General features: G+C 42.9%; 1 protein-coding gene across 2 annotated transcripts; it reads left to right on the top strand.

The window, feature by feature from the left end:
• The first annotated feature begins 290 nt into the window (after nt 1-290).
• Nucleotides 291-24,868, top strand: KCNG3 (potassium voltage-gated channel modifier subfamily G member 3). Of its 2 annotated transcripts, none has more exons than XM_007112179.2 (2): nt 291-1,022; nt 24,125-24,868. In XM_007112179.2, exons 1-2 carry the CDS (start codon nt 391-393, stop codon nt 24,768-24,770), a joined length of 1,278 nt encoding a protein of 425 aa, XP_007112241.1. In that variant the 5' UTR covers nt 291-390; the 3' UTR covers nt 24,771-24,868. The 2 variants fall into 2 exon arrangements, with proteins under 2 accessions (XP_007112241.1, XP_007112240.1); XM_007112178.2 differs by having other exon boundaries at nt 291-1,055.
• The last annotated feature ends 673 nt before the right edge of the window (nt 24,869-25,541 follow it).

Below are 25,541 nucleotides of genomic sequence, written 5' to 3'. Positions count from 1 at the left end.
CCCCCCAGGGGGGAAAGCGCCGCCGCCTTGAAAGGGCACCCCGGCCTCGGAGGGGGCATCCCTCAGACGCGAGGGGCGGCGGCGCTGGCAGCTTCGTTCTCGGCCCGTGGGGCGCAGCACTGGCGCCAGAGGGGACTCCCCGGCCACCTACAGGTACGGCCGTGCGGAGGGAGCGTCGCTAGCAGCCACGCCGGACTGCCGAAGAGGCTAGAGCCAAGGGGCTCCCGGGCCAGCGAAGGGCAGCAGCGGAGCACGGAGGGAGAGCCGGCGCGACAGCCTGCGGGGCCCGACGGCGCGCTCCCCGGTCGGCCAACGGCAGACAGGCCCCGCGCGGCGGCCGGGGGGGCGGCGGCGGCGCCGTCGGGCTTCGGGGCCTCTGGGCTGCCAGCCATGACCTACAGGCGCAGCGGGGCGGCCTCGGTAGTGCTGAACGTGGGCGGTGCCCGGTACTCGCTGTCCCGGGAGCTACTGAAGGACTTCCCGTTGCGCCGCGTGAGCCGGCTGCACGGCTGTCGCTCGGAGCGCGACGTGCTCGAGGTGTGCGACGACTACGACCGCGAGCGCAACGAGTACTTCTTCGACCGGCACTCGGAGGCCTTCGGCTTCATCCTGCTCTACGTGCGCGGCCACGGCAAGCTGCGCTTCGCGCCGCGGATGTGCGAGCTCTCCTTCTACAATGAGATGATCTACTGGGGCCTGGAGGGCGCGCACCTCGAGTACTGCTGCCAGCGCCGCCTCGACGACCGCATGTCCGACACCTACACCTTCTACACCGCCGAAGAGCCGGGCGCGCTGGGCCGCGACGAGGCGCGACCCGGCGGTGCCGAGGCGGCCCCCTCCCGGCGCTGGCTGGAGCGCATGCGGCGGACCTTCGAGGAGCCCACGTCGTCCCTGGCCGCGCAGATCCTGGCCAGCGTGTCGGTGGTGTTCGTGATCGTGTCCATGGTGGTGCTGTGCGCCAGCACACTGCCCGACTGGCGCGCCGCGGCGGCCGACAACCGCAGTTTGGATGACCGGAGCAGGTACTCCGCCGGCCCTGGGAGGGAGCCCTCCGGGTAGGACGCACTGCTTCTCTGCCCGTCCTGTCCGTCCTGTCCAGTCTGTCCGTCCCGTCCGTCGGTCCAGTCTCCGTCCTGTTTGCCTCCGGGAGGCCAAGCCAGGCCGGGTTCTGGGCCGAGCGCGGCCACAGGCGCGGCGCGCCAAGGGGTGGGTTGGTCCTCACTACCCCCCACCCCACCCCCCTTTCCCCAGCTCTAGCCGGGTCTGGTCCGCCCACTAGACGCCCCTCCTGAGGGCGAATCGCCAGCCTTGGGGAGACGCAGATAGAGATGAACGAGCCTCCCATGTTTGTAGTTTACTTTTGAGCAAATTAGCAACCGGTTAATTAGATTTCTCTAAACTTTTATCGTTAGTATTCAACAATTTAACCTTGGGCTAAGAGCAGTTTGAATTATTTGCCAATTTCTGGTGGTGTTTGAAAAGATGAAGTCTTGTTATCATGGAGTGTGGTCTGCTGTACACTGCCCACACACTCTATACACTCTGCATAACATGAGTTGTAATGGAATTGTTATAAAGGAGAGTAATTTAGCGATAGACTCTAAATAATGGATGTCCGTGCCCTTTTCTCCCTTCTTTTCCTACCAAGTATGGAGTTAGCAAAGCACCTGTCCACCGTTTGTTACCAAAGATTCACACTGTGACTTCAGGAAGATCTTCAGGCTGGGGAGGGAAAAAACCATGGGAAACTGCCCTAAATTCAGAAACAGTATCCAGTATTTAATGGTTTTTCTTTTCACTTTAGTAGGATGAAAGGAAAATATTTTGATCTTTCCTTTGATGGTACTTACCTTTCAATAGTGATAGCATACTTCTGTTTTTAGTACTAGTGAGTTTATTTTGCATATTTGGTGGGAGGAATAAACAGTGAAGTTGAACTTTCAAGGGAGACAGCCTCTTTGGGCACAAACACAAAATTGTATCATGTGTTTTACCTTGGATCCTCTTTTAAGATTCACTCTCCATTCATTTTAAAAATTTGGTTGCTTGCCTGGTAATCTTTTCCTGATAGACATGTGCATGGTTCCACTGGTGCTATGTGCCTTGATACTGGAGTGGATTACTTCCACATAATATTCTTCCTTTGGAGAGTAAAGATTTTTATTTAAATCTAAGAAGTAAATAAACTGTCTGGGACCATGGAGTCCATTACTGATATGCTATCTTGACATGAAATCTAAGACACATGCTTTGAAAGGAAATTAATTAGAAAACTCATTTTGTTTAATGTATTAGTTTCTGAGTTTTCAATTTACAGATAAGAATTACTTATTTGGTACTCCATCAGTACAATGAAATTAATTTATGTACTTATGAAAGAAATGAGAGACATGAATAATAATTTTAAGGGGAGAGAGAGAAAGAAACCAAAAAGGGAAGAGACAGATGGAAAAGAGGAAGACTGCAAAAGAAGTGAAGGAAGAAGATAAATGTTTAATTTGTGTATATGTATTTTATGTATGTATATAATTATTCACGTCAGAACTGTTTCCTAGATACGCAGATATTTCAGGCAGAAACATGTTTTTCTTGGCTTAATGGCCCAGTTTTAAGCTTCGCTCTAAGTGTAGGTATATGAAAACCATTATCTGTAATCCCAAACAGATAAACTGAAGGATGACTGAATGACTTGAGGAGGCTGCACATTACAGAGGGAGCCTCCCACAGGCCCCCTCCAACAGACAACTAAGGTGGTACTTTGAGAATAGTGTCTCAAACCCTGTTTGCTCGTGGTTGCTGAAATTAGTCTTTCCTCCTAAAACAGCTTTCTGATCATATTTGGCATCTCCCAAATGAAGTCGGAACTTCTCTCTTGGCCTTCAAGGCTCTTTACCTTTGGTTTGTTTTGTTTTGTCTTGTTTTGTTTTGCTGCGCTGCGCGGCTTATGGGGTTAGTTCCCCGACCAGGGATCGAATACCGGCCCTTGGCAGTGAGAGTGTGGAGTCCTAACCACTGGACGCCAGGGAATTCCCCAAGGCTTTTTAAAAAAAAATTATTTATTTAATTTATTTATATTTGGCTGCATTGGGTCTACATTGCTGCACTCAGGCTTTCTCTAGTTGCAGCTAGCAGGGTTTACTCTTTTTTGTGGTGCGCAGGCTTATCATTGCGGCGGCTTCTCTTGTTGCGGAGCACGGGCTCTAGGCACACAGGCTTCAGTAGTTGTGGCTCGTGGGCTCAGTAGTTGTGGCTTGTGGGCTCTAGAGCACAGGCTCAGTAGTTGTGGCACCCGGGCTTAGTTGCTCCGTGGCATGTGGACCAGGGCTCGAACCCATGTCCACTGCATTGGCAGGGGGATTCTTAACCACTGGGCCACCAGGGAAGTCCCTCCCCAAAGCTTTTTGCCCTTTAACCACAATCTGCCTTTGTTGACTTACCCACTGTAATTTGCAAGCATCTTTTGAGTATCCGCTGTGTTCAAGGTACTATTGGTATTCCAAATATTGTAACATTTTTTGGTGAGGAAACCGTGTCAAGCTGGCAATTGATGTAGGAATCAGAGGCATAATTGATCAACAATTGAGTTGAGTTGTTCTAGGAAGGTCTCAAGGTGGGAGAGAATGGAAACAAGCTGTCTTTGGAAGGTTGCAGAGGTTGTGCACTGCCCAACACTGGCAGGCGGTATCATTTATGTAAACTACAGTGTTTGAAACCTGTACAACCATGTGTACCCCACCTGGGAACAAAATAAGGAGCTTTTCCGGGTAATAGGAACATCTAGGGCCTAGGCATGACATTTGTATATTACGTTTAGGGAGTGTGAGTCCAGTGATGGAGTGAGAGATGGAGACAGGGCAATGCTAGAAGGCCTGGAATGAGAGGGAGAATAATTTTATTTTGCAGGCAGTGGTTAGCTGTTGGCAGGTTTGGAGTGAGTGGATCATGAGTATAAAGTAACAAATGTCATGAGTTGTACACCATAAATTGGAGATGGTGGAGACTGGAAATAGGAGGATTAATTTGGAGATTTTTGCAGAGGGAGGGAATGAGAGCTTAGATTGCTTTGAGGTTGGTGAGAATGGAGATGAAATGACAACTCTGGGAGATAGTAGGAAGAATCGAAATAAATCCAGGGCATTGGAAGGAACAGGGAACAGGAACAGGCTCAGGGACTGAATAAGTGGATTTCCAGGAGCTAGGAGCACTCCCTGCCACCTGCAGGCTCCATTTGTCCAGACCAGCCTGTTCACTTGTTCCTGAACCACCTGGATGTCCCTTACTGTGCAGTCAGTCCCTTGCCTATTGAAATTAGATCATCCATCAAGCCCAACTCTGATTCTGTTTCCCTTTTGAAGCATTTCCTGACTACCCTAGTAGATGTGATATTTCCTCCTGAGTTTCTTGAGAGACTGCTTACTTCTGTGACTCATTTGGCAGCTGTAATATCCTTCCTAGCATGGTGGTTATTTTTTTATATAACCATGTCTTAGCCCCCAAACTAGATGAAATGAAAAGCCCTAGAAGGCATCTAAATTCTCTTATATTGTACTATATATTATGATAGCATCTTTTAGAAAAAACTATTATTCAGGCACAATAAATACCTATTGTTTATCTTACATTTCAAAATACAACCTTCCAGGAATATATCTTCTCTCGCATAGATTGAAGAGCTCTGTGGGTTAAGCCTGAGGCATTCAGGTGGTGGAACTCTTAGTTGAGGAGAATGGGATCCTGTGCTAGAATGAGAAAAAAGTCTGTTAAGTCAGGGAATAATTATTTATCAAGTACTTACTGTGCAAAAGGAATAAAGATAAGAATATAGGGTTTGGGGACTTCCCTGGTGGTCCAGTGGTTAAGACCTGACGCTTTCACTGCCAGGGTGGGTTCAATCCCTGGTGGGGAACTAAGATCCGGGAACTAAGACCCCGTAAACCACTCTGCACAGCCAAAAAACAACAACAAAAAATCCCAAGAACTGCTCAGTTCTTTTATGCAGCTGCGTGATGTTCCATTATATGAATGTCCTATAATTTCTGGACACTTAACATTGTTTCTTGTCTGTAGGGAATGCTGTAGTGAATATCCTTGTACATGTACATTATTTTGCTTTCATGAAAGTATATCCATAGGATAAATTCCTGAAAGTAAGTCATTGGGTCAAAGGACATTTGTACTTGTCTTTTAAAAAATTATATATATATATAATTTTTAAAATTTTTATTGAAATATAATTGATTTACAATGTGTTAGATTGAGGTATACAGCAAAGTGATTCAGTAACATATATATGTATTCTTTTTTAGATTCTTTTCCTTTATAGTTATTACAAGATATTGAATATAGTTCCTTGTGCTACAGTAGGTCCTTGTTGGTTATCTACTCCATATTTTGTACTTGTCATTTTCATAGATAATTCCAAATTGCTCTACAAAAAGTTGTATCAATTTATACTCCCACCAGCAGTGTGTGAGACCATGTTTTTTCATACTCTACAAAGCGTTATTATACTTTTGATTTTTTTTTAGTTATTTCTGAGATATACATTTTAAAGTAATAACTAGAATTATGACTTATTACATTATACCTATACTTTTGACTTTTTATCATGCTGGAAGGTGAAAAATGGTGTCTAGTAGTTTTAATTTATTTTTGCCTTGAGTAAAAATGTGCATCTTTACATATATTTAGGACTCACTTACTTTACTTTTCAGTGAGCTGTGTGTACCGTTTGCCCTTTTTTATTTTTTTCCCCTGGTACGCGGGCCTCTCACTGTCGTGGCCTCCCCCGTTGCGGAGCACAGGCTCCGGACGCGCAGGCTCAGCGGCCATGGCCCACGGGCCCAGCCGCTCTGCGGCATGTGGGTTCTTCCCGGACCAGGGCACGAACCCGGTGGTTATTTTTTTATATAACCATGTCTTAGCCCCCAAACTAGATGAAATGAAAAGCCCTAGAAGGCATCTAAATTCTCTTATATTGTACTATATATTATGATAGCATCTTTTAGAAAAAACTATTATTCAGGCACAATAAATACCTATTGTTTATCTTACATTTCAAAATACAACCTTCCAGGAATATATCTTCTCTCGCATAGATTGAAGAGCTCTGTGGGTTAAGCCTGAGGCATTCAGGTGGTGGAACTCTTAGTTGAGGAGAATGGGATCCTGTGCTAGAATGAGAAAAAAGTCTGTTAAGTCAGGGAATAATTATTTATCAAGTACTTACTGTGCAAAAGGAATAAAGATAAGAATATAGGGTTTGGGGACTTCCCTGGTGGTCCAGTGGTTAAGACCTGACGCTTTCACTGCCAGGGTGGGTTCAATCCCTGGTGGGGAACTAAGATCCGGGAACTAAGACCCCGTAAACCACTCTGCACAGCCAAAAAACAACAACAAAAAATCCCAAGAACTGCTCAGTTCTTTTATGCAGCTGCGTGATGTTCCATTATATGAATGTCCTATAATTTCTGGACACTTAACATTGTTTCTTGTCTGTAGGGAATGCTGTAGTGAATATCCTTGTACATGTACATTATTTTGCTTTCATGAAAGTATATCCATAGGATAAATTCCTGAAAGTAAGTCATTGGGTCAAAGGACATTTGTACTTGTCTTTTAAAAAATTATATATATATATAATTTTTAAAATTTTTATTGAAATATAATTGATTTACAATGTGTTAGATTGAGGTATACAGCAAAGTGATTCAGTAACATATATATGTATTCTTTTTTAGATTCTTTTCCTTTATAGTTATTACAAGATATTGAATATAGTTCCTTGTGCTACAGTAGGTCCTTGTTGGTTATCTACTCCATATTTTGTACTTGTCATTTTCATAGATAATTCCAAATTGCTCTACAAAAAGTTGTATCAATTTATACTCCCACCAGCAGTGTGTGAGACCATGTTTTTTCATACTCTACAAAGCGTTATTATACTTTTGATTTTTTTTTAGTTATTTCTGAGATATACATTTTAAAGTAATAACTAGAATTATGACTTATTACATTATACCTATACTTTTGACTTTTTATCATGCTGGAAGGTGAAAAATGGTGTCTAGTAGTTTTAATTTATTTTTGCCTTGAGTAAAAATGTGCATCTTTACATATATTTAGGACTCACTTACTTTACTTTTCAGTGAGCTGTGTGTACCGTTTGCCCTTTTTTATTTTTTTCCCCTGGTACGCGGGCCTCTCACTGTCGTGGCCTCCCCCGTTGCGGAGCACAGGCTCCGGACGCGCAGGCTCAGCGGCCATGGCCCACGGGCCCAGCCGCTCTGCGGCATGTGGGTTCTTCCCGGACCAGGGCACGAACCCGTGTCCCCTGCATCGGCAGGCGGACTCTCAACCACTGCGCCACCAGGGAAGCCCCCGTTTGCCCATTTTGGCGATGACTTTCTTAGTTGGAAGATTTTTAGAAAGAATTAAGAAATTAGCCCTTTGTTAATGACATGAGTTGCAAATATTTTGTTCTCTAATTTAGGACCCCATTCAAAGAAAACTACAGGGACTTCCCTTGTGGCACAGTGGTTAAGCATCTGCCTGCCAATGCAGGGGACACAGGTTCGAGCCCTGGTCCGGGAAGATCCCACATGCCGCGGAGCAACTAAGCACGTGTGCCACAACTACTGAGCCTGCACTCTAGAGCCTGCGAGCCACAACTACTGAGCCCAAGTGACACGTACACAGGTACTGAAGCCCGCGTGCCTAGAGACCGTGCTCCAGAACAAGAGAATCCACTGCCATGAGAAGCCCCTGCTCACTGCTACTAGAAAAAGCCTGCGCACAAAAACGAAGACCCAACGCAGCCAAAAATAAAATAAATTTCTAAAAAATAAATAAATAAAAAAAAGAAAAGAAAAAAGAGCCTGTGTGCTCCCAATGCAGAGGGCTTGGGTTTAAAAAAATAATAAATAAATAAATAAATAAATAAATAAATAATAAAAGATGGACCAGATATAAATAAGTTGTGCCTTTTACTTTTTGGTCCCTCAGTTATCTCAGCAGCAGTGTTCTCTATTTCTTTTAAACTTTAAAAAATTAATTAGTTAATTAATTTTACTTTTGGCTGTGTTGGGTCTTCGTTGCTGCACGCGGGCTTTCTCTAGTTGCGGCGAGCAGGGGCTACTCTTCGTTGTGGTGCGTGGGCTTCTCACTGCGGTGGCTTCTCTTGTTGTGGAGCACGGGCTAGGTGCGCGGGCTTCAGTAGTTGCAGCGGGTGGGCTCAATTGTTGTGGCTCACAGGCTCTAGACCGCAGGCTCAGTAGTTGTGGCACATGGCCTTAGTTGCTCCGCAGCATGTAGGATCTTCACGGACCAGGGCTTGAACCCATGTCCCCTGCATTGGCAGGCAGATTCTTAACCACTGCACCACCAGGGAAGCCCAGCAATGTTCTCTTTTGAGTTTTAAATCTCTTTAGCATGCAAAACCTTGCTGTAATTTTAATCTGTTGTTTAGAAATTATTTCTAAAAGTTGCTTTGTGTTGTGAGACTTTGAGATGTAAAGATATTTAAAGATATGTAAAGATATTTAAAGATATTTAGGTGTTATTTTAAGCCCAAGTTTAAAAAATGAAAGCCCAAGTTTAAAAAATGAAATCAAAATGAAACAGCAGGTGATGGAAATTTAAAACTCATTTGTATTATTTCTGTTGCCTTTTAGGTCAATATTATATAAATTCAATAGGTTTTTTAAAGTACTTTAAAAATAAAAAGCAATATTTGAAACTGAAGATGAAAGTCTCAGTGCTTTTACTTTGCAGATAAGGTGGATATTTTCAGAAGCCAGTAATTAATAGATCTCTGATAGGATTGAACATAACCCAGAGCCTCAGTTAAAGTCTGTTCTTTCACAGTGGACTGTTTCTTTTAATATGTGTACAGGGTTTTTCTATCTGCTGCCAATTTTAGAATTCAGTGGAAACTTCCTTTTGTTAATACCTTTTCTTTAATCAAAGTGCTTTTTTTCTCCCTTTTGGTAATAAGCAAGTTATTTTAAACATTATTCCTTTTTTTTTTTTCAAATGAAAACTTTGCTCATTGGAAAAAAGTATGGTTCTAAGTGTTACAGAGTAAAAAGTAAACATGCCTCTTTCTCCTGCATCCTATTACCTAGTTTCTGAGTATTCTTCCAGAAATTTTCTTTGCATATATACAAATACACACACTCACATATATATATATGTGTATATTTATGCTATCCACATATGCATGCATATATAATTATATATGCATATTATACAGATGTCATTTATTTATATATATTTATTTATTTGATTGCACTGGGTCTTTGTTGCAGCACGTGGGCTCCTTAGTTGTGGCATGCAAACTCTTAGTTGCGGCATGCATGTGGGATCTAGTTCCCTGACCAGGGATCAAACCTGGGCCCCCTGCATTGGGAGCATGGAGTCTTATCCACTGCATCACCAGGGAAGTCCCTACAGGTGTCTTTTTATTTTTATTTTTTTAAATAAATTTATTTATTTTTTATTTTATTTTTCGGCTGTGTTGGGTCTTTGTTGCTGTGCGTGGTCTTTCTCTGGTTGCGGCGAGCGGGGGCTACTCTTTGTTGCATTGTGCAGGCTTCTCATTGTAGTGGCTTCTCTTGTTGAGGAGCACGGGCTCTAGGCACATGGGCTTCAGTAGTTGTGGCACGCGGGCTCTAGAGTGCAGGCTCAGTAGTTGTGGCGCACGGGCTTAGTTGCTCCGCGGCATGTGGGATCTTCCCGGGTCAGGGCTTGAACCCATGTCCCCTGCATTGGCAGGTGGATTCTTAACCACTGCACCACCAGGGAAGCCCCCTTACAGGTGTCTTTTTAAATTTATAACTGGGATCATTCTATAATCTTGTTTAGCAATTTGCTTTTTTCACTTAACATCTAGGAACTCTTTCCACATCAGTTAATATAAATCTTCCTCCTTCTTTTTAAAAGTTGTGTAGTATTCCATTGTATGTATAGATGGGCCACAGTTCATTTACAAATGTCTGTCCTATCAATTATAGTAATGGCTATAATAGTCAATATTTATTGAATACTTAATAATGTGCTAGTCACTTGTTAAGGTTTTACAATTATTTTATCGTCTAAGTCTCATAATATTCCTACAAGGTAGCACCATTGTTATCCCCATTTTATGACTGAGATTTAGATAGATTAAGTAGTATGTCAGACTCATATAGTGGTTAAGTTGTGACCTGGCATTTGATTCCCAGGTCCCTGCTCTACTCTGCTGTGGAATGTTTAGCTCGACTGTAGTTTTTCAAAAATGCAAGCAGCAGCACAGAACACAGTCTTTTTCATGTTTCTTGGCAAATTGGTATAAGTACATATGTTGGATAAATTCCAAAGTGGAAAAATAGCTGGGGACTTCCCTGGTGGTGCAGTGGTTAAGAATCCATCTGCCAATGCAGGGGACATGGGTTTGATCCCTGGTCCGGGAAGATCCCACATGCCGTGGAGCAACTAAGCCCGTGAGCCATAACTACTGAAGCCCACGTGCCACAACTACTGAAGCCCACACGCCTAGAGCCCGTGATCCGCAACAAGAGAAGCCACCGCAATGAGAAGCCTGCGCACCGCAACGAAAGAGTAGCTAGCCCCTGCTCGCTGCAAGTAGAGAAAGCCTACGCACAGCAACAAAGACCCAACGCAGCTCAAAATAAATAAATAAATTTATAAACAACAAAAAAAAACAGTACCTTATACAATGGGCTTTTAAAACAAATTGTCCCTATTTCTCATTTAATCTGTATAATTTATTTAAATGGTGGATGTTGGTGCTTTAACATTTCTACTGCAAATGCTCTAAAGAATTATTTTTATCTTAGGAGACTATTGAAAATGAAGCAAAATTTAAGCATTTTTTAAAAATGTAGATTTCTTTATGCCAATCAAAATTTGTTTTCTTTGAATACAATTACCAGAAACTTAAAAAGCAGAACAAATCAATCTGTGAAATAAAGGAAATACATGTTTTACGAAGGCAGAAGAGGAAGTTATGCATAAAACCATCATAAAGTCTTTCAGGCATGTAAAAAAGTATAGATTATAGTACATCGAACGCCTGTGTACCTACCACCCATCTTAAGAAATAAAACATAAAAAGTACAGTTGAAGTCTACTAGGTGCCTTTTCCCCATTGAAATCACTTCCTTTTCCACAGATATAGCTGCTTTCCTGACTTTGGTGTTACTATTTTATGCATTTAAAAACACTTTTAGGGACTTCCCTGGCAGTCCAGTGCTTAAGACTCTGTGCTCCCAATGCAAGGGGTGTGGGTTTGATCCCTGATCGGGGAACTAAGATCCTGCATGCCGCAGAGTGCAGCCAAAACAAACAAACAAAGACACACTTTTTAAAAAATTAATTTACTTTTTGCCTGCTCTGGGTCTTCATTCCTGCACGGGAGCTTCTCTAGTTGCGGCGAGTGCGGGCTACTCTTCATTGCGGTGCGCGGGCTTCTCATTGCAGTGGCTTCCCTTGTTGCAGAGCATGGGCTGTAGGGGCACGGGCTTCAGCAGTTGTGGCACGTGGGCTCAGTAGTTGTGGCTTGCGGGCTCTAGAGCACAGGCTCAGTAGTTGTGGCACACGGGCTTAGTTGCTCTGTGGCATGTGGGATCTTCTCGGGCCAGGGCTTGAACCTGTGTCCCCTGCATTGACAGGTGGATTCTTAACCACTGCACCACCAGGGAAGCCCACACTTTTTTTTGTAAGGAAGCACATTTTAATCATTGCTCGTAATTGGAATTAACATAAACATGACAATTCTGAGTACAGCTACAAAAAAGTTCCTTAAGATAGTATGGATTCCCTGAAGAGAGATTTCTAATTGAGCATCCTGTCAGTAATCCAGGAAAGGAGGGGCATACGGAATGTTCTGCCCCACAGTCTTCCAGGCTCTTCCCAGAGCAAGGCGGTGCCCAGGGGAGGAGTCCAGACAGGCATAACGAGCCCTCCACTGGGATGACCCAGGCCCCAGGCCAGGGCATGCGTTGAAGGGGCAATGTGGGCCAGGCAGGAGGCCATGATTCTTCTCGTTGCCGAGTTCCACAGGGCTTCAAGCCTCTACAGGGTTTCCGCAGCTTTGGGGTGTGAGGTGGGGAGTGGCCTGGGCACTTGGAGGCGATCTGGCCGCGTGTCTTTCGGCCTCCGCTGCTGCTGGCATCTCCTGGCTATTCAGGCCCTATTGTGCCCTGCGGTGTTTGGCTTTGGCCTCTTCTTGACGGGCCTGTCGCTCCATCCTGGATTAGCCGCTGGCTCCTGGACGTGTGGGTCTCACCAGCGTTTTTGGCCGCTCTCCACCTGGGGACCATCTGCATGTCTGGTGCAGGCGTGACGTGGCAGCCTACATGCACAGCAGTGCGCGTTCCCGCAGAATTGGGGGCTTTGGCAGGAGGGGTGGCTCAGCGCAGGGAAGTTATCCAGAGCCCAGGCCCAGGCCTGTTCTCGGTTCAGGCCCGGTGGCATGTGGGGCTCTGGATGTGCCCTCCTTCAAGCCAGCTATTCCAAGGTGTAGTATGCGTGGGCTTCCATGGCTTCAGCCTCCTCACCAGGCAGGGATGCCTAGCGGGTCTAAGCAAAGGGGTGAATCAAAAACACTTTTAATATATGCTTGTGCATACATATGTATTTACACATAAAATATAGCGTTGTTTTGCATTTTTAAAACCGTTTTTAGGGACTTTCCTGGTGGTGCAGTGGTTAAGAATCCGCCTGCCAATGCAGGGGACATGGGTTCAAGCCCTGGTCCGGGAAGATCCCACATGCCGCGGAGCAACTAAACCTGTGTGCCACAACTACTGAGCCTGTGCTCTAGAGCCCGCGAGCCACAACTACTGAGCCCACCTGCCACAACTACTGAGGCCCACGCGCCTACAGCCCGTGCTCTGCAACAAGAGAAGCCACTGCAACGAAGAGTAGCCCCTGCTTGCTGCAGCTAGAGAAAGCCCGCATGCAACAACGAAGACCCAACACAGCCCAAAAACATAATAATAAATGAATAAATGAATAATTTTTTAAAAAAGAAAAGAATTGGGGGAGGGAAGGATCTGGGATTAGCAGATGTAAGCTATTTTATATTATTTATATAGTAATAAATGAATAAATTAATAAATTAATTTTTAAAAAAAGAAAAGAATTGGGGGAGGGAAGGATTTGGGATTAGCAGATGTAAGCTATTTTAAATAGCAAGGTCCTACTGTATAGCACAGGGAATTATATTCAATATCCTGTGATAAACCATACTGGAAAAGAATATTTTAAAAAAAGAATGTCAATAAATAAATAAATAAAAAGAGAAAGTAGGAAAAAAAAGAAAAGAATTGGTATCAGTTTTTATAAGATGATTGTGTCTGAGGAGGATGGTCTCTTGATATCATTTCTTTTTTAAAAAATTCTTTTACTAATGCATTGCCAATGAAATTTTTTAAAAAAGGAGTAGAACCCATCGGGTAGTTATATATGGATTGGGAACAGATCAATTCTTGCAGTGAGTTGATCTTCTCACATCATTATTTAGATGGATTAGTGTCTCTTTGGAGTGGAGGTGAAGGTGCTGGGGGAGGTTATTGTACCTGCAGGATGAAGGGCGCCCACCTAGAGTGGAGAACGCTGGTGGCCTGGATGGGCAGGTGTTGATGGGTCTGGGTTTCTGTTGCTCTCACCTCTGGGAAGTTTTTTAGTAGTGAGAACCAGAACCACAGATTTTGGGTCTCTCCACTTGTTATGTGTATGTTCACCTAGAACATGGTGGTTTACTGAAAACTCATTCCTCAGCATCTGAAGAAAAGCTGCCCTGGTGTCCCTGACTTTGAGAGCATGTGGTAGAGATACACACAGAAACGTGGATGGTTTCTTCAGAGTCAGCCCAGAGCCAAGTCCTCGATTACAGGGTAATGAACACAAACACTGAAGCATGGTGTTGATGAAATGCTTTTCATAATTTGGCTCTGGAAAGATGATTTCTGTCTTTTCATCTGTTAGGAAAATCAAGAGACTGGTTCAGAGCGGCCATCTCTTGTAATAAAATTTTGCTGGGTGGTTTTCTTTTCTTCGCTTGCCTGGAGGCATCTACCTGGTTCCCTCTGACCTACACATCTCTCCAAGGTCCAGGATGGTGGTGAAGGTCTGCTGAGTCTTGGGCGTCTGCTCATATCCTTGCAGCTGCAGCTCTTTGTGCCCTTCACAGCCAGCCAGTGGCAGGGTCTTGTTGAAGTCTTCTGCCATCTAGCCGCCATTTCATTTCATTTCATTATTTCATTTCATTTCATTCCCGTCCTCTGCCAGTTTGGGCCTTCCATTTCTCTTGCCTGTGTCACAGCCGCCTGGCTGTTCGCACCCTCCAGTCAGCCCATAAACATCTGCCCAGTGTATATTCCCACAGTACACTTGGCCTCTTCCCAGCTCACAGGCCTGGCAATATGCCCAGCACACGGTAACCTCTTAAGAAATGCTTATTCAACGAATGAATCCACCTGTTGCGAAATCTTTAAGGGGTTCCTTTTGCCTTTAAAGCTATAACGTGACTTTGAAAATCTATCAGCTTTGCCATAAGGCTTCAGTGTTGCCATAAGGCTTCCAGCCATAAATTCTACAATCACGCCTCTCTCCACTGCACATCTCACTTGGCAGCCCATGAGGATCCTTGTTCTCTGCGTACTATGCATTCAGTTGTGAGAATTAAATGAATTAATATGTATAAATTTACAGAAAAATGCTTGGTACTTGAGTGAGTACCTAATGTATGTTTTTGTTTATTTTCATTACTGATCTAGAGTACAAGATAAAAATATATGAGTGGTATGGATTTTTTCTTTCTGTAAGGTAATTAAAATACATAAGAAAAAAAGTCAAGTTTTTTTTGTTGTTGTTTGATTCCTGCCTTTTTCCCCCATTGAACTTGTGGAGAAAACTTTATAAGGACATGAAAGAGACTGTAGAGAATTTGGTGGACGGTGATGTACAGTTTGTTGGAGATTTTTATTACACCATGTATCATCATACTGTATAAGCCTGCTGGAAATGCCTCATATGTTCAAGCCTGAAAGCTTGGGGTAGGAAGGGTGCAACTTTTCTTTTTGTGCTACGCCTGGGGGTGTGCTGGTTGATTCAAGCCACTGACAACTTCATCATGGTGATTGCTCTTCTAGTTGGGCATGCTTTTCACTTTTTAAAAATTTTTCTTAATTGGAAAAATAATATGTGCACACGGTAAATCATTTAACAGCACAAAAGGTAATAAAGTAGAAAGTGAGTTTCCATCCTGCGTCAGGCTCCCTCCCTAGAGTCAGCAACTGGTATTAACAGTTTCTTAAGTATCCTTCCAACACACGCACGCACACACACATACACACACACATACATGCACGCATGCACACACACACACAATTAGAGCATAATATATGTACTGTTCTGCACCTGTACATCTTGAAGACTGTTTCACATCAAAGCTCAGGAATGCACCTTAACTCTTTTTCGTGGCTACATGTCATAAGGTAGAGTCATAAAATTTCCAATGTCAATTTCATATGGTTCAACCTAATAACTTTGGGAAATACATTTATATAATCAATCTCCTCTGGATAGATGTTTATATATTTTTTTATCCTTGGGTATTACAAACAGTGGATCTCATTGTACATATTCTTATGTAAATACGCAAGTGTGTTTGTAGGATAAATTCCTAGAGTAGGTGGCTGGGTTTCATGTGCAGTATAAAGCTTGATAGATTCTGCCAATTGCTCTTTTAAGTGGTTTTACCAGTTTATGCTACAGCCAGCAGTGTGTGAATATATAGGCAGAATTCTTGGGAGAAGAGAGAATGAAAGGATGGAGCTTTCATTCTTGCCTTCTCTTTGCACTCAGGAAAACACTGACGTGATCTCCTTTTGAGTGTGAAGGGAATACTACAAGCCCAGAGATGGTTTGTAATAATGATAATTATAGACACGATTTATTGAGCACTTACTATTATTTCATATTAATTCATTTAATTCTTAAGACAATCTGAGAGATAGGTCTTACTGTTATTCTCATCATTTAACCATTGAGGAAAATCCATGAAGAGAGATTAAATAGCTTATCCATGGTTTCACAGCAAGTTACAAGTGGAGAAGGGCTCCTTGCTTCAGGAGCCTCCTATCTTCTCCCCTTTGTTGGACAGTTTCATGTACGTATTTTTATTTTGGGTAATAAATACATAACATAAAATTTACCATCTTGCAAATCTGAAACTGTGTTAAGAACCAGCAGTGTGAAAAATGCTACTCTAACACAAACCATGGAGACTAAGAGCTTGACATATTTAATATTAACAATTAACATTGTCATAAAAATCATTAGCATTTTCAGATGTTCCTTAGTGCTTCAAAGCCCAGTAGATCCGTGTTTTATTACCTGTGCCACTGCAATTTCTTAGTTGTGTGATATTGGAAAAGATGTTTGACTTTTTAACCTCAGTTTTGTAATCTGTAATATGGAGATATTAGGGGAAATACCCGTTAAACAACAACTTCTCTTTTTCCTCTTCCCTCAGCCCCTGGTAACCACCATTCTATTTTCTGTTTCTCTGAATTTTGACTACTTTAGATACCTCCTATAGGTAGAATCATACAGTGTTTGTCTTTGAGTGTGTGTGTGTGTGTGACTGGGTATCTTTCACTTAGTATAACGTCCTGAAGGTTCATCCATTTATTAGCATGTGACAGGATTTTCTTCCTTTGTAAAGCTGAATAATATTCCACTGTAAGACTGTGACACATTCTATTTATGCAGTCATTCATTAATGGACATTGGGTTGCTTCCACCTGTTGGCTATTGTGAATAGTGCTGCTATGAACACAGGTGTGTAAATATCTCTTTGACACCCTGCTTTCAGTTATTTTGGATATATAACCAGAAGTGGGATTGTTGGATGATATGGCAGTTCTGTTTTTAACTTTTTGAGGAACCTCTGTACTGTTTTCCACAGCTGCTGCACTATTTCACAATCCTATCAACAGTACACAGAGATTTTAATTTCACCACATCCTCATCAGCACTTGTTTTCTGGTTTTTGTTTTTAATAGTAGGTGTCCTGATGTGTGTGAGGTGATACCTTCTGATTGGTTTTGACTTGCATTTCTCAGATGAATAGTGATGTTGAGCATCTTTTCAAATCCTTGCCGGCCATTTGTATACCACCTTTGAGAAGTGTCTATGCAAGTCCTTTGCTCATTTTTCAATTGGGTTATTTGATTTTTTGTTGTTGAGTTGTAGGGGTTCGATATGTATTCTGGATATTAATCCCTTATCAGATATATGATTTGCAAATATTTTCCCCTATTCTGTAACTTGCCTTTTCACTCTGTTGATTGTGTCTTTTGAGGCACAAAGACTTTTAAGTTCGATGTAGTCCTGTTTGTCTATTTTTGTTTTTGTTGTTTGTTCTTTTGGTGTCATAGCCAAGAAATCGTAGCCAAGTCCAATGTCATGAAGCTTTTCCCCTATGTTTTCTTCTAGGAATTTTTTTAAAACTTGTTTTAGGTCTTACATTTAGGCAGTTAATCCATGTTGAGCTAACTTTTGTACTTGGTGTAAGGTAACGGTCCAACTGAATTCAGCACGATTTTTTAAAGAATAAATTTATTTTTATTTATTTATTTTTGGCTGCACTGGGTCTTGGCTGGTGTGCGTGGGCTTTTCTCTAGTTGCGTCGAGCGGGGGCCACCCCTCGCCCCGGTGCACAGGCTTCCCATTGTGGTGGCTTCTCTTGTTGCGGAGCGCAGGCCATGGCACGTGGGCTCAGCAGTTGTGGCTCGCGGTCTCTGGAGAGCAGGCTCAGTAGTTGTGGTGCACGGGCTTAGTTGCTCCACGGCATGTGGGATCTTCCTGGATCAGGGATCGAACCCGTGTCCCCTGCATTGGCAGGCAGATTCTTAACCACTGTGCCACCAGGGAAGTCCCCTCAGCACCATGTTTTGATGACAGGCTTCAGTTATCCCTTAAAGCTCCCAGAAGAGCCATTCCAGTCCTTCAAGTTCTATCAAAGTCACTACATTGTACTGGACAAAAAGCTGTTGAGCACTTGTTGTATGTCTGATGGGAAGTAAGGGCAGGAGATACAAAGATGAATAAGGCAGTGAACTCTCAGTTGATGTGAATGCCCTATATCTTGATAGGAGTTTCGGTTATAGAGGTTACACATTTGTCAAACCTTAGTGAGTGTGCACATAAGGTTTGTGCATTCCATTGCATGTAAAGTTCAAATCAAAAGAAAAAAATGAAACAAATATTGAACTCTGGTTAATAATATGCACTGTGAATTTTTTAGATGGAAGTGCACCGATGTCTGGATTTATTTTAAAATGCATCCGAGAAAAAAAGGTTAATAGATAGATATAGGGGTGAATAGGTGATAAGCAAGTATCTTTAAAATATTAATTAATTTGTTCCATGTTTGAAATTTTTCACAATAAAATGTTGAGGGAAAAAGATGAGAGAAGTTAGCACCCAGAGGGAGACTGATCTTCACCTCATACAACATAGTTAATGGCTTTTTATGTCCTGTCCTAGTCTTTTTTGCAGGCAGGAGGGGATGGTTAGCACTAAAAGCATTTGTTCTCCTGTGGAGCCTGTTTGTAAACCTCTGAGTCATTGCCAGAAGTGCCTTCTGTCATGAAGGATCAATTAGGGGAATTAGAATGACTGATGAATGCCATCAATTTTTGAGGTCCTCCAGTGCCTACGGAAGGGAATACATTTTACATCGTAACTTAGTACACAATTATACGTAACTGAAACAAAAGTTTTATGAAACTATACTTTGATGCTCACTAATATTTCTATTTAATTTCCAAAAAGAAACACCTCCATCAATTTTGATCCATTAATGGGCTAAAAACCAGCAGTGTGAAAAATGCTGCTCTAATACATCAACCATGGAGACCAAGAGATTGACATATATAATTTAATATTAACAATGAACATTGTCATAAAAATCATTAGCATTTTCAGATGTTCCTTAGTGCTTCAAAGCCCAATAGATCTGGGTTTCATTACCTATGCCACTGCAGTTTCTTAGTTGTGTGATCTTAGAAGAGATGTTTAACTTTTCAGCCTCAGTTTTGTCATCTGTAAAATGGAGGTATTAGAGGAAGTACATACTCCATAAAGTTCTTGAAAAGGGTTAAGTGAGATGATTCTACAAAGTGCTTAGCACAGTGCCCAACTGAAAGGCCCCTCTCTCTCTCTCTCTCTCTCTCTCTCTCTCTCTCTCTCTCTCTCCCTCTCTCTCTCTCTCTCTCTCTCTATATATATATATATATATATATAGCTGTGAATTTATGAGCTTCTATGTGTTTGGGCCTCAAAAGAAATCAGAATGGGCTTCAAAGGATTCTGGTATCCTTCAGTATCTTCTTCCATTCTGTTTTTTCAGTTTGTTTTTTATAGAAGTAGCCCTCGGAGTGCCCAGTCATTTGCTGTAGTGCTCGGTAAAACACAGCACTCAAGTTTCCCAGCAGTTGTTGGAGGTGGCACTGGCAAGAGTGCCATTTGGAAACATGGGGAGTTTTGGCAGGCTTAGTGGTGTTTGTTGTTGGAGAATGCCTTGGCATAATCCTGGGTGAAAGAGGGATGCCTGGGGTTTCTCACTTATTCATCTCTTTAGCGTGGAATTCTGGATAAATTGAGTCTGACTTCGGGGGTGGGCAGGAGGAGCCCCGTGGGCCTCATTACCGACGAGTTTACCTCTTTGAAATTCCCTTACTGAGAGATTATTTAGTGTCACTTGGATTTCCTCCTTTTTAATCTGAACAATTTGGCTGCTGGTGGAAGTAATTAGCTGAAAATGTTCTGGTGTTTTTGGCACAATTAAAATTTTTACCCTTCTTGGGTTTCCCTGGTGGTGCAGTGGTTGAGAATCCGCCTGCCAATGCAGGGGACGGGGGTTCGAGTCCTGGTCCGGGAAGATCCCACATGCCGCGGAGCAACTAAGCTGGTGCACCACAGCTACTGAGCCTTCGCTCTAGAGCCCGCGAGCCACAACCACTGAGCCCGCCCCACGACTACTGAAGCGCAGCCAAAAATAAATAAATAAATTTATTAAAAAAAATTTTTGGCTGCGTTGGGTCTTCGTTGCTACGTGGGGGGCTTTGTCTAGTTGCGGAGAGTGGGGGCTACTCTTCCTTGCGGTGCGCGGGCTTCTCACTGTGGTGGCTTCTCTTGTTGCGGAGCACGGGCTTAGTTGCTCCACGGCATGTGGGATCTTCCCGGACCAGGACTCGAACCCGCGTCCCCTGCATTGGCAGGCGGATTCTCAATCACTGCACCACCAGGGAAGCCCCTACTCTTCTTAATTTAATAGGATCTTAGGATTTTATAGCTGGGAGAGCCCTTAGAGGATCAGAGTGAGAAGAGCAGCAGGGCTCCCGGCATCAGGGCTCATGCTCTTGCTCATGTCTGGCTAGAGAAGAGACATAGCACTTTAGCTAGAGAACTGGTAAAAACCACAGCCGATCAAAGAACACTATTACTGTGACTGCTTTGTGCTCTTGCAATCCTTTTTGAGTGTGTATCTTATTACTTACTGAATTTACCAGTTTATTACTTAGGATAGCAACCAACTTAGAAATTCTGGTGGCTTAACACAACAAGGACTTATTGGTTGCTCACATACCATGTCCAATCAGAGTCAGGATGGGGATTGTGTCTGTCTTTCTTTGAACATATACCCAGTGACTTGAGCTGGTAGGGACCCCACCATTTTGGAGCCACTTAGGACACATGCCTTTCAGGTGGCCATGGCAGGGAAGAGAATTCATACCTACTCTTCCATGCCTCTGCCCAGAACTGTAGTCATTTTGCTCACAGCTCATAGATCAGAACTGGTCATGTGACCTTGCCTAACTGCAAGGGGCTAGAAATATGGGGGAACATATGGAGTATTTGATGAGCATTACCAGGGAGAAGGGATGCCTGGTATTATGTTTATTAAAACTGAATATTGAAAAAAATGCAGCCTCCTATCTTCTAGATCTACCAAGTTTCATTACCCTCCCAGTTTTCTAAGCCTCCAGGTTCATAGAGGTCATTATGGCAGCAGCTTTTACTGATAGCCTGGTGGGGACAGAGAAGCTGCTGCCAGCCACGGAGTAATGGGGTCTCTGTGCAGAGCAGCAGGTAATATAGTAGAGAAAGAAATAGGGGCAGCTGTGAGTTCATCTGATGACCTTCCTCCCTGGGCGGTAGGTTGGATTACTTTCACTGTGGGCTTTATCTTCCTGCTTAGTTTGTGTGTAGGCTGAAGAAAAATCCCTCCCTCCCCACAAAAGATATCAGGTCCTAATTCTTGGGAACCAGTGGATATTACCTTATATATCAAATGGAATGTTACAGATATGATTAAATTAAGAATCTTGAGATGGGGGATTGTCCTGGATTATCGCAGGGGCTCTGAATGCTATCATGTGTATCCTTACAAGGTAGAAGCAGAGGGAGATTTGACACAGTGAGCACAGAGGCAGAGATAGGAGTGATGTGGCCCCAAGCCAAGGACTGCCAACCAGGAGCTGGAAGAGGCAAGGAATGGATTCTCCCCTAGAGCCTCCGAAGGGAGTGGGCCCTACTAACACTTGATTTTGGCCCAATGATAATGATTTTGCACTTCTGACCTCTGGGTATACGAAAAAATAAATTTCTGTTCTCTTAAGCTGCCAAGTTTGTGGTAATTTTTTACAGCAGCCACAGGAAATTAATGTACTCAAGTTACCACTTTCTTGTTGGTCAGTGGTTCTTGCCCTTTTGACCAGTGAGGAATTGGGACGGAAGTGAATACTGGGGAAAGTGACTGGGGTATAGGGTGAGAGTGAGAATTTTCTTTCTGTACTCTTTTTTTTACCTTTGAAATTTAAACCATGTGAATGTACTGCCTATTCAAGACATAAATCAAATTAATCTCTATGACCCCAGGAACCTCCATAGTAGGGGAACATGGTTAATTTTATTTTATTATTATTATTTTTTGTGGTACACGGGCCTTTCACTGTTGTGGCCTCTCCCGTTGCGGAGCACAGGCTCAGCGGCCATGGCTCACGGGCCCAGCCGCTCTGCGGCATGTGGAATCTTCCCGGACCGGGGCACGAACCCATATCCCCTGCATCGGCAGGCGGACTCTCAACCACTGCGCCACCAGGGAAGCCCCCTGGTTAATTTTATTTATTCATTTCCCTGAGAAACATCCAGTGCAATCTGTGTTCTGTGCCATGCACTTTGGGTACTTCTTTTCAAAATGTTGCCCCACAGACCTTACCAACCCACCTGCTACATTTTCTTCTCTCTCCAGCATGCTTCTCATGTTTGGGTCTAGGTCAATAGTAAGACAGAATTATGTGGAGAAAAATGAATGATGGTATAAGGATTGTAACTTTAAATTTGAATTTTAAAATGTAATTTAATTATAATTTTTTAAATGCCATGTTTAAAACATTTTAATACAGTCATATTTACACTGTACTGTATGGACATGTACTATAGTGCATTTTCTTCTTTTCTAAAGCTACTGCATGAAATAACTGAAATAAAAATATTTACAAATAAAAAATGTAATTTAATTAAAAATTACCTTAGCATTACCTCTCACTCTGGGTCAGGGCTTCCTAACCACTGTGCTGAGATTTAATTCCTCAGCCTTGGGGAGTGTGGGGCGAGGCTAGTGGCTTCCACTTCAGGAATGCTACCCCTGACGCCAGTAGGCTATGTAGGTAATATTCTTTTCAATGTGTGCAGTGAGGTGGAAGGGTTGGTAAATACTGCTCTAGATTAAATGTGGCCCTATATTTTATTTTCTTATTTATTTACTTATTTGTTTATTTATGGCTGCGTTGGGTCTTCGTTGCTGCGCACGGGCTTTCTCTAGTTGCGGCGATTCGCTGCGGTGCGTGGGCTTCTCACTGCGAGGGCTTCTCTCGTTGCCAAGCACGGGCTCTAGGCTCTCGGGCTTCAGTAGTTGTGGCACACGGGCTCAGTAGTTGGGGCTCACGGACTTAGTTGCTCTGCGGCATGTGGGATCTTCCCGGACCAGGGCTCAAACCTGTGTCCCCTGCATTGCCAGGCGGATTCTTAACCACTGCGCCACCAGGGAAGTCCATGGCCCTATATTTTAAAGATACATGTTGAATAAAAATAGTTATGGAAAACAAACAAACTTGTTGGGTCTTAGTGATTGTTTTGCTCCATTGCAGGATTCCTCAGCCTTTTTTCCACTGTAACGCTTGTGATGAGGATGGTCATGACCTGGTGCTCTCCTGGTGAGGGCACTGGCATTCCTGCAAAGCCCAAAAGGCAGGCTCAGATTCAGTGTCTCCCACACAAGCCTGTAGGAAAAAAAAAAATACAGTAACATTTTCGGAAATGATCTTGAGCTTCACTCTTATTTACCAAGAAGTAAATCATTGAAAACTTGGGTGTGGGGCTTCCCTGGTGGCGCGGTGGTTGAGAGTCCGCCTGCCGATGCAGGGGACACGGGTTCATGCCCCGGTCCGGGAAGATCCCACGTGCCGCAGAGCGGCTGGGCCCGTGAGCCATGGCCACTGAGCCTGCGCGTCCGGAGCCTGTGCTCCGCAACGGGAGAGACCACAACGGTGAGAGGCCAGCGTACCGCAAAAAAAACCCCCAAAAAACAAAGAAAACAAAAAAACTTGGGTGTGTCCACTCTCTGTAGGAACCAAGTCCTTCTGACCTACCTAATAACTTACATCACAGTAGAGAATCACTGTCCTCATGGAATAGTATTTCATAGTGTGGCAAGCTGAGTGTAAGTTAATTTCAAGCCACCAAGTAAGAGATAGATTTTTTTTTTAAGTATTAGTGACAACAAGCAAACAAATGTTTTTTTCAATGCTATTACATGCCATATATAAATAAGAACTTTATCAAGTTCAGTTTTCATTTGTTGATGTATTTGTTGTTCTCTTGCATCCTGGTGGGTCTGATGATGTTGGTAATGCTGTCTGTTCTTTTATGTTTTCTGGAAAGGTAACTAAATTTGTATGTCAGTGTAGTACTATCTGAAGAAATCTAAGAGCTATTAAAATGCTTAAAAATAAAATGATCAATTCTTCTTTTGTTCCCTTGACAGGATAATTGAAGCTATCTGCATAGGTTGGTTCACTGCAGAATGCATTGTGAGGTTCATCGTCTCCAAAAACAAGTGTGAGTTTGTCAAGAGACCCCTGAACATCATTGATTTACTGGCAATCACGCCGTATTACATCTCCGTGTTAATGACAGTATTTACGGGCGAGAACTCTCAACTCCAGAGGGCTGGAGTCACCTTGAGGGTGCTTAGAATGATGAGGATTTTTTGGGTGATTAAGCTTGCCCGTCACTTCATTGGTCTTCAGACACTTGGTTTGACTCTCAAACGATGTTACCGAGAGATGGTTATGTTGCTTGTCTTCATTTGTGTTGCCATGGCAATCTTTAGTGCACTTTCTCAGCTTCTTGAACATGGGTTGGACCTGGAAACATCCAACAAGGACTTCGCCAGCATCCCTGCTGCCTGCTGGTGGGTGATTATCTCTATGACTACAGTTGGCTATGGAGATATGTATCCTATCACAATGCCTGGAAGAATTCTTGGAGGAGTTTGTGTTGTCAGTGGAATCGTTTTATTGGCATTGCCTATCACTTTTATCTACCATAGCTTTGTGCAGTGTTATCATGAGCTCAAGTTTAGATCAGCTAGATATAGTAGGAGCCTCTCCGCTGAGTTCCTAAATTAACGCATTGCAAATCAAATCTTGCATACACTTCATTTGATTGAGTTGACACTACTTCATATTCATGCATTTCTCGTTGGGTGAGCACTGCAGTGGTACTGTCATCACCTTGGTAGAGTAAAAATTGTCCTTCCCAGCAGAAGGGGTAAAGCAGTTTACTTATTATGGAGTAAATATGATTGAGACTGCAAAGGAAAAGGAATGACTCCTAGAGTAAATTTTAGCATCCTGTTTTATTTAGACTTTTCTCTTCCTTGCCTTGAACAATTACACTTTTTGTGTTTGTTTTAAAGTATATTATTTGAACATTTTAAAACCGAAAGCTACGATTTTCCAAATGTTTTTCCGTCTTGTGAATGCAGAAGAAGCTTGGAAGTTATAGTGTTTTTTGTTGGAGAGTAACATTTTCATTTCTAAATGTTTTATAATCTCTCATATCAATGTCAGAAGTACCCTAGAAACATATGTCAGATGCAGGAAGTGTTTAACAACTACTTTAAAAATTTGGCCAGATTTTAAACTGTATAGTGGAGCTAGTAGATACAAGCAAGAATAGTATTTGAAAAACTTCTCCAGCATATTTCTCAATTATCTGATTTATGTTTGTTCCTATTATTCACCTTATCATACAGCTTCATGGAAGATTGAGTATGTTCTTCCTTTTCCATTTTGGATTTCTTTTTTCTCTGTCCTGATATGACTAAAAAGAGTATTTATATTGTTTAGCATTTTATTGGAGTTCATTTTATTTGAATTCATTGCTGTTACTAGGTG

Source organism: Physeter macrocephalus, chromosome 12 (assembly GCF_002837175.3).
Source record: "Physeter macrocephalus isolate SW-GA chromosome 12, ASM283717v5, whole genome shotgun sequence".
Classification (NCBI taxonomy): domain Eukaryota; kingdom Metazoa; phylum Chordata; class Mammalia; order Artiodactyla; family Physeteridae; genus Physeter; species Physeter macrocephalus.
The sequence above is the reverse complement of the archived record's forward strand: the minus strand, read 5'-3'. Positions and strand labels throughout refer to the sequence as shown.

What these genes read in the sequence shown, in the direction of transcription:
- KCNG3 (XM_007112178.2), top strand. Translation starts at nt 391, where the DNA reads ATGACCTACAGGCGCAGCGGGGCGGCCTCGGTAGTGCTGAACGTGGGC. An exon ending in CCTGGGAGGGAGCCCTCCGG is followed by an intron (nt 1,056 to 24,124) that starts GTAGGACGCACT and finishes TTCCCTTGACAG; the next exon opens with GATAATTGAAGCTATCTGCA.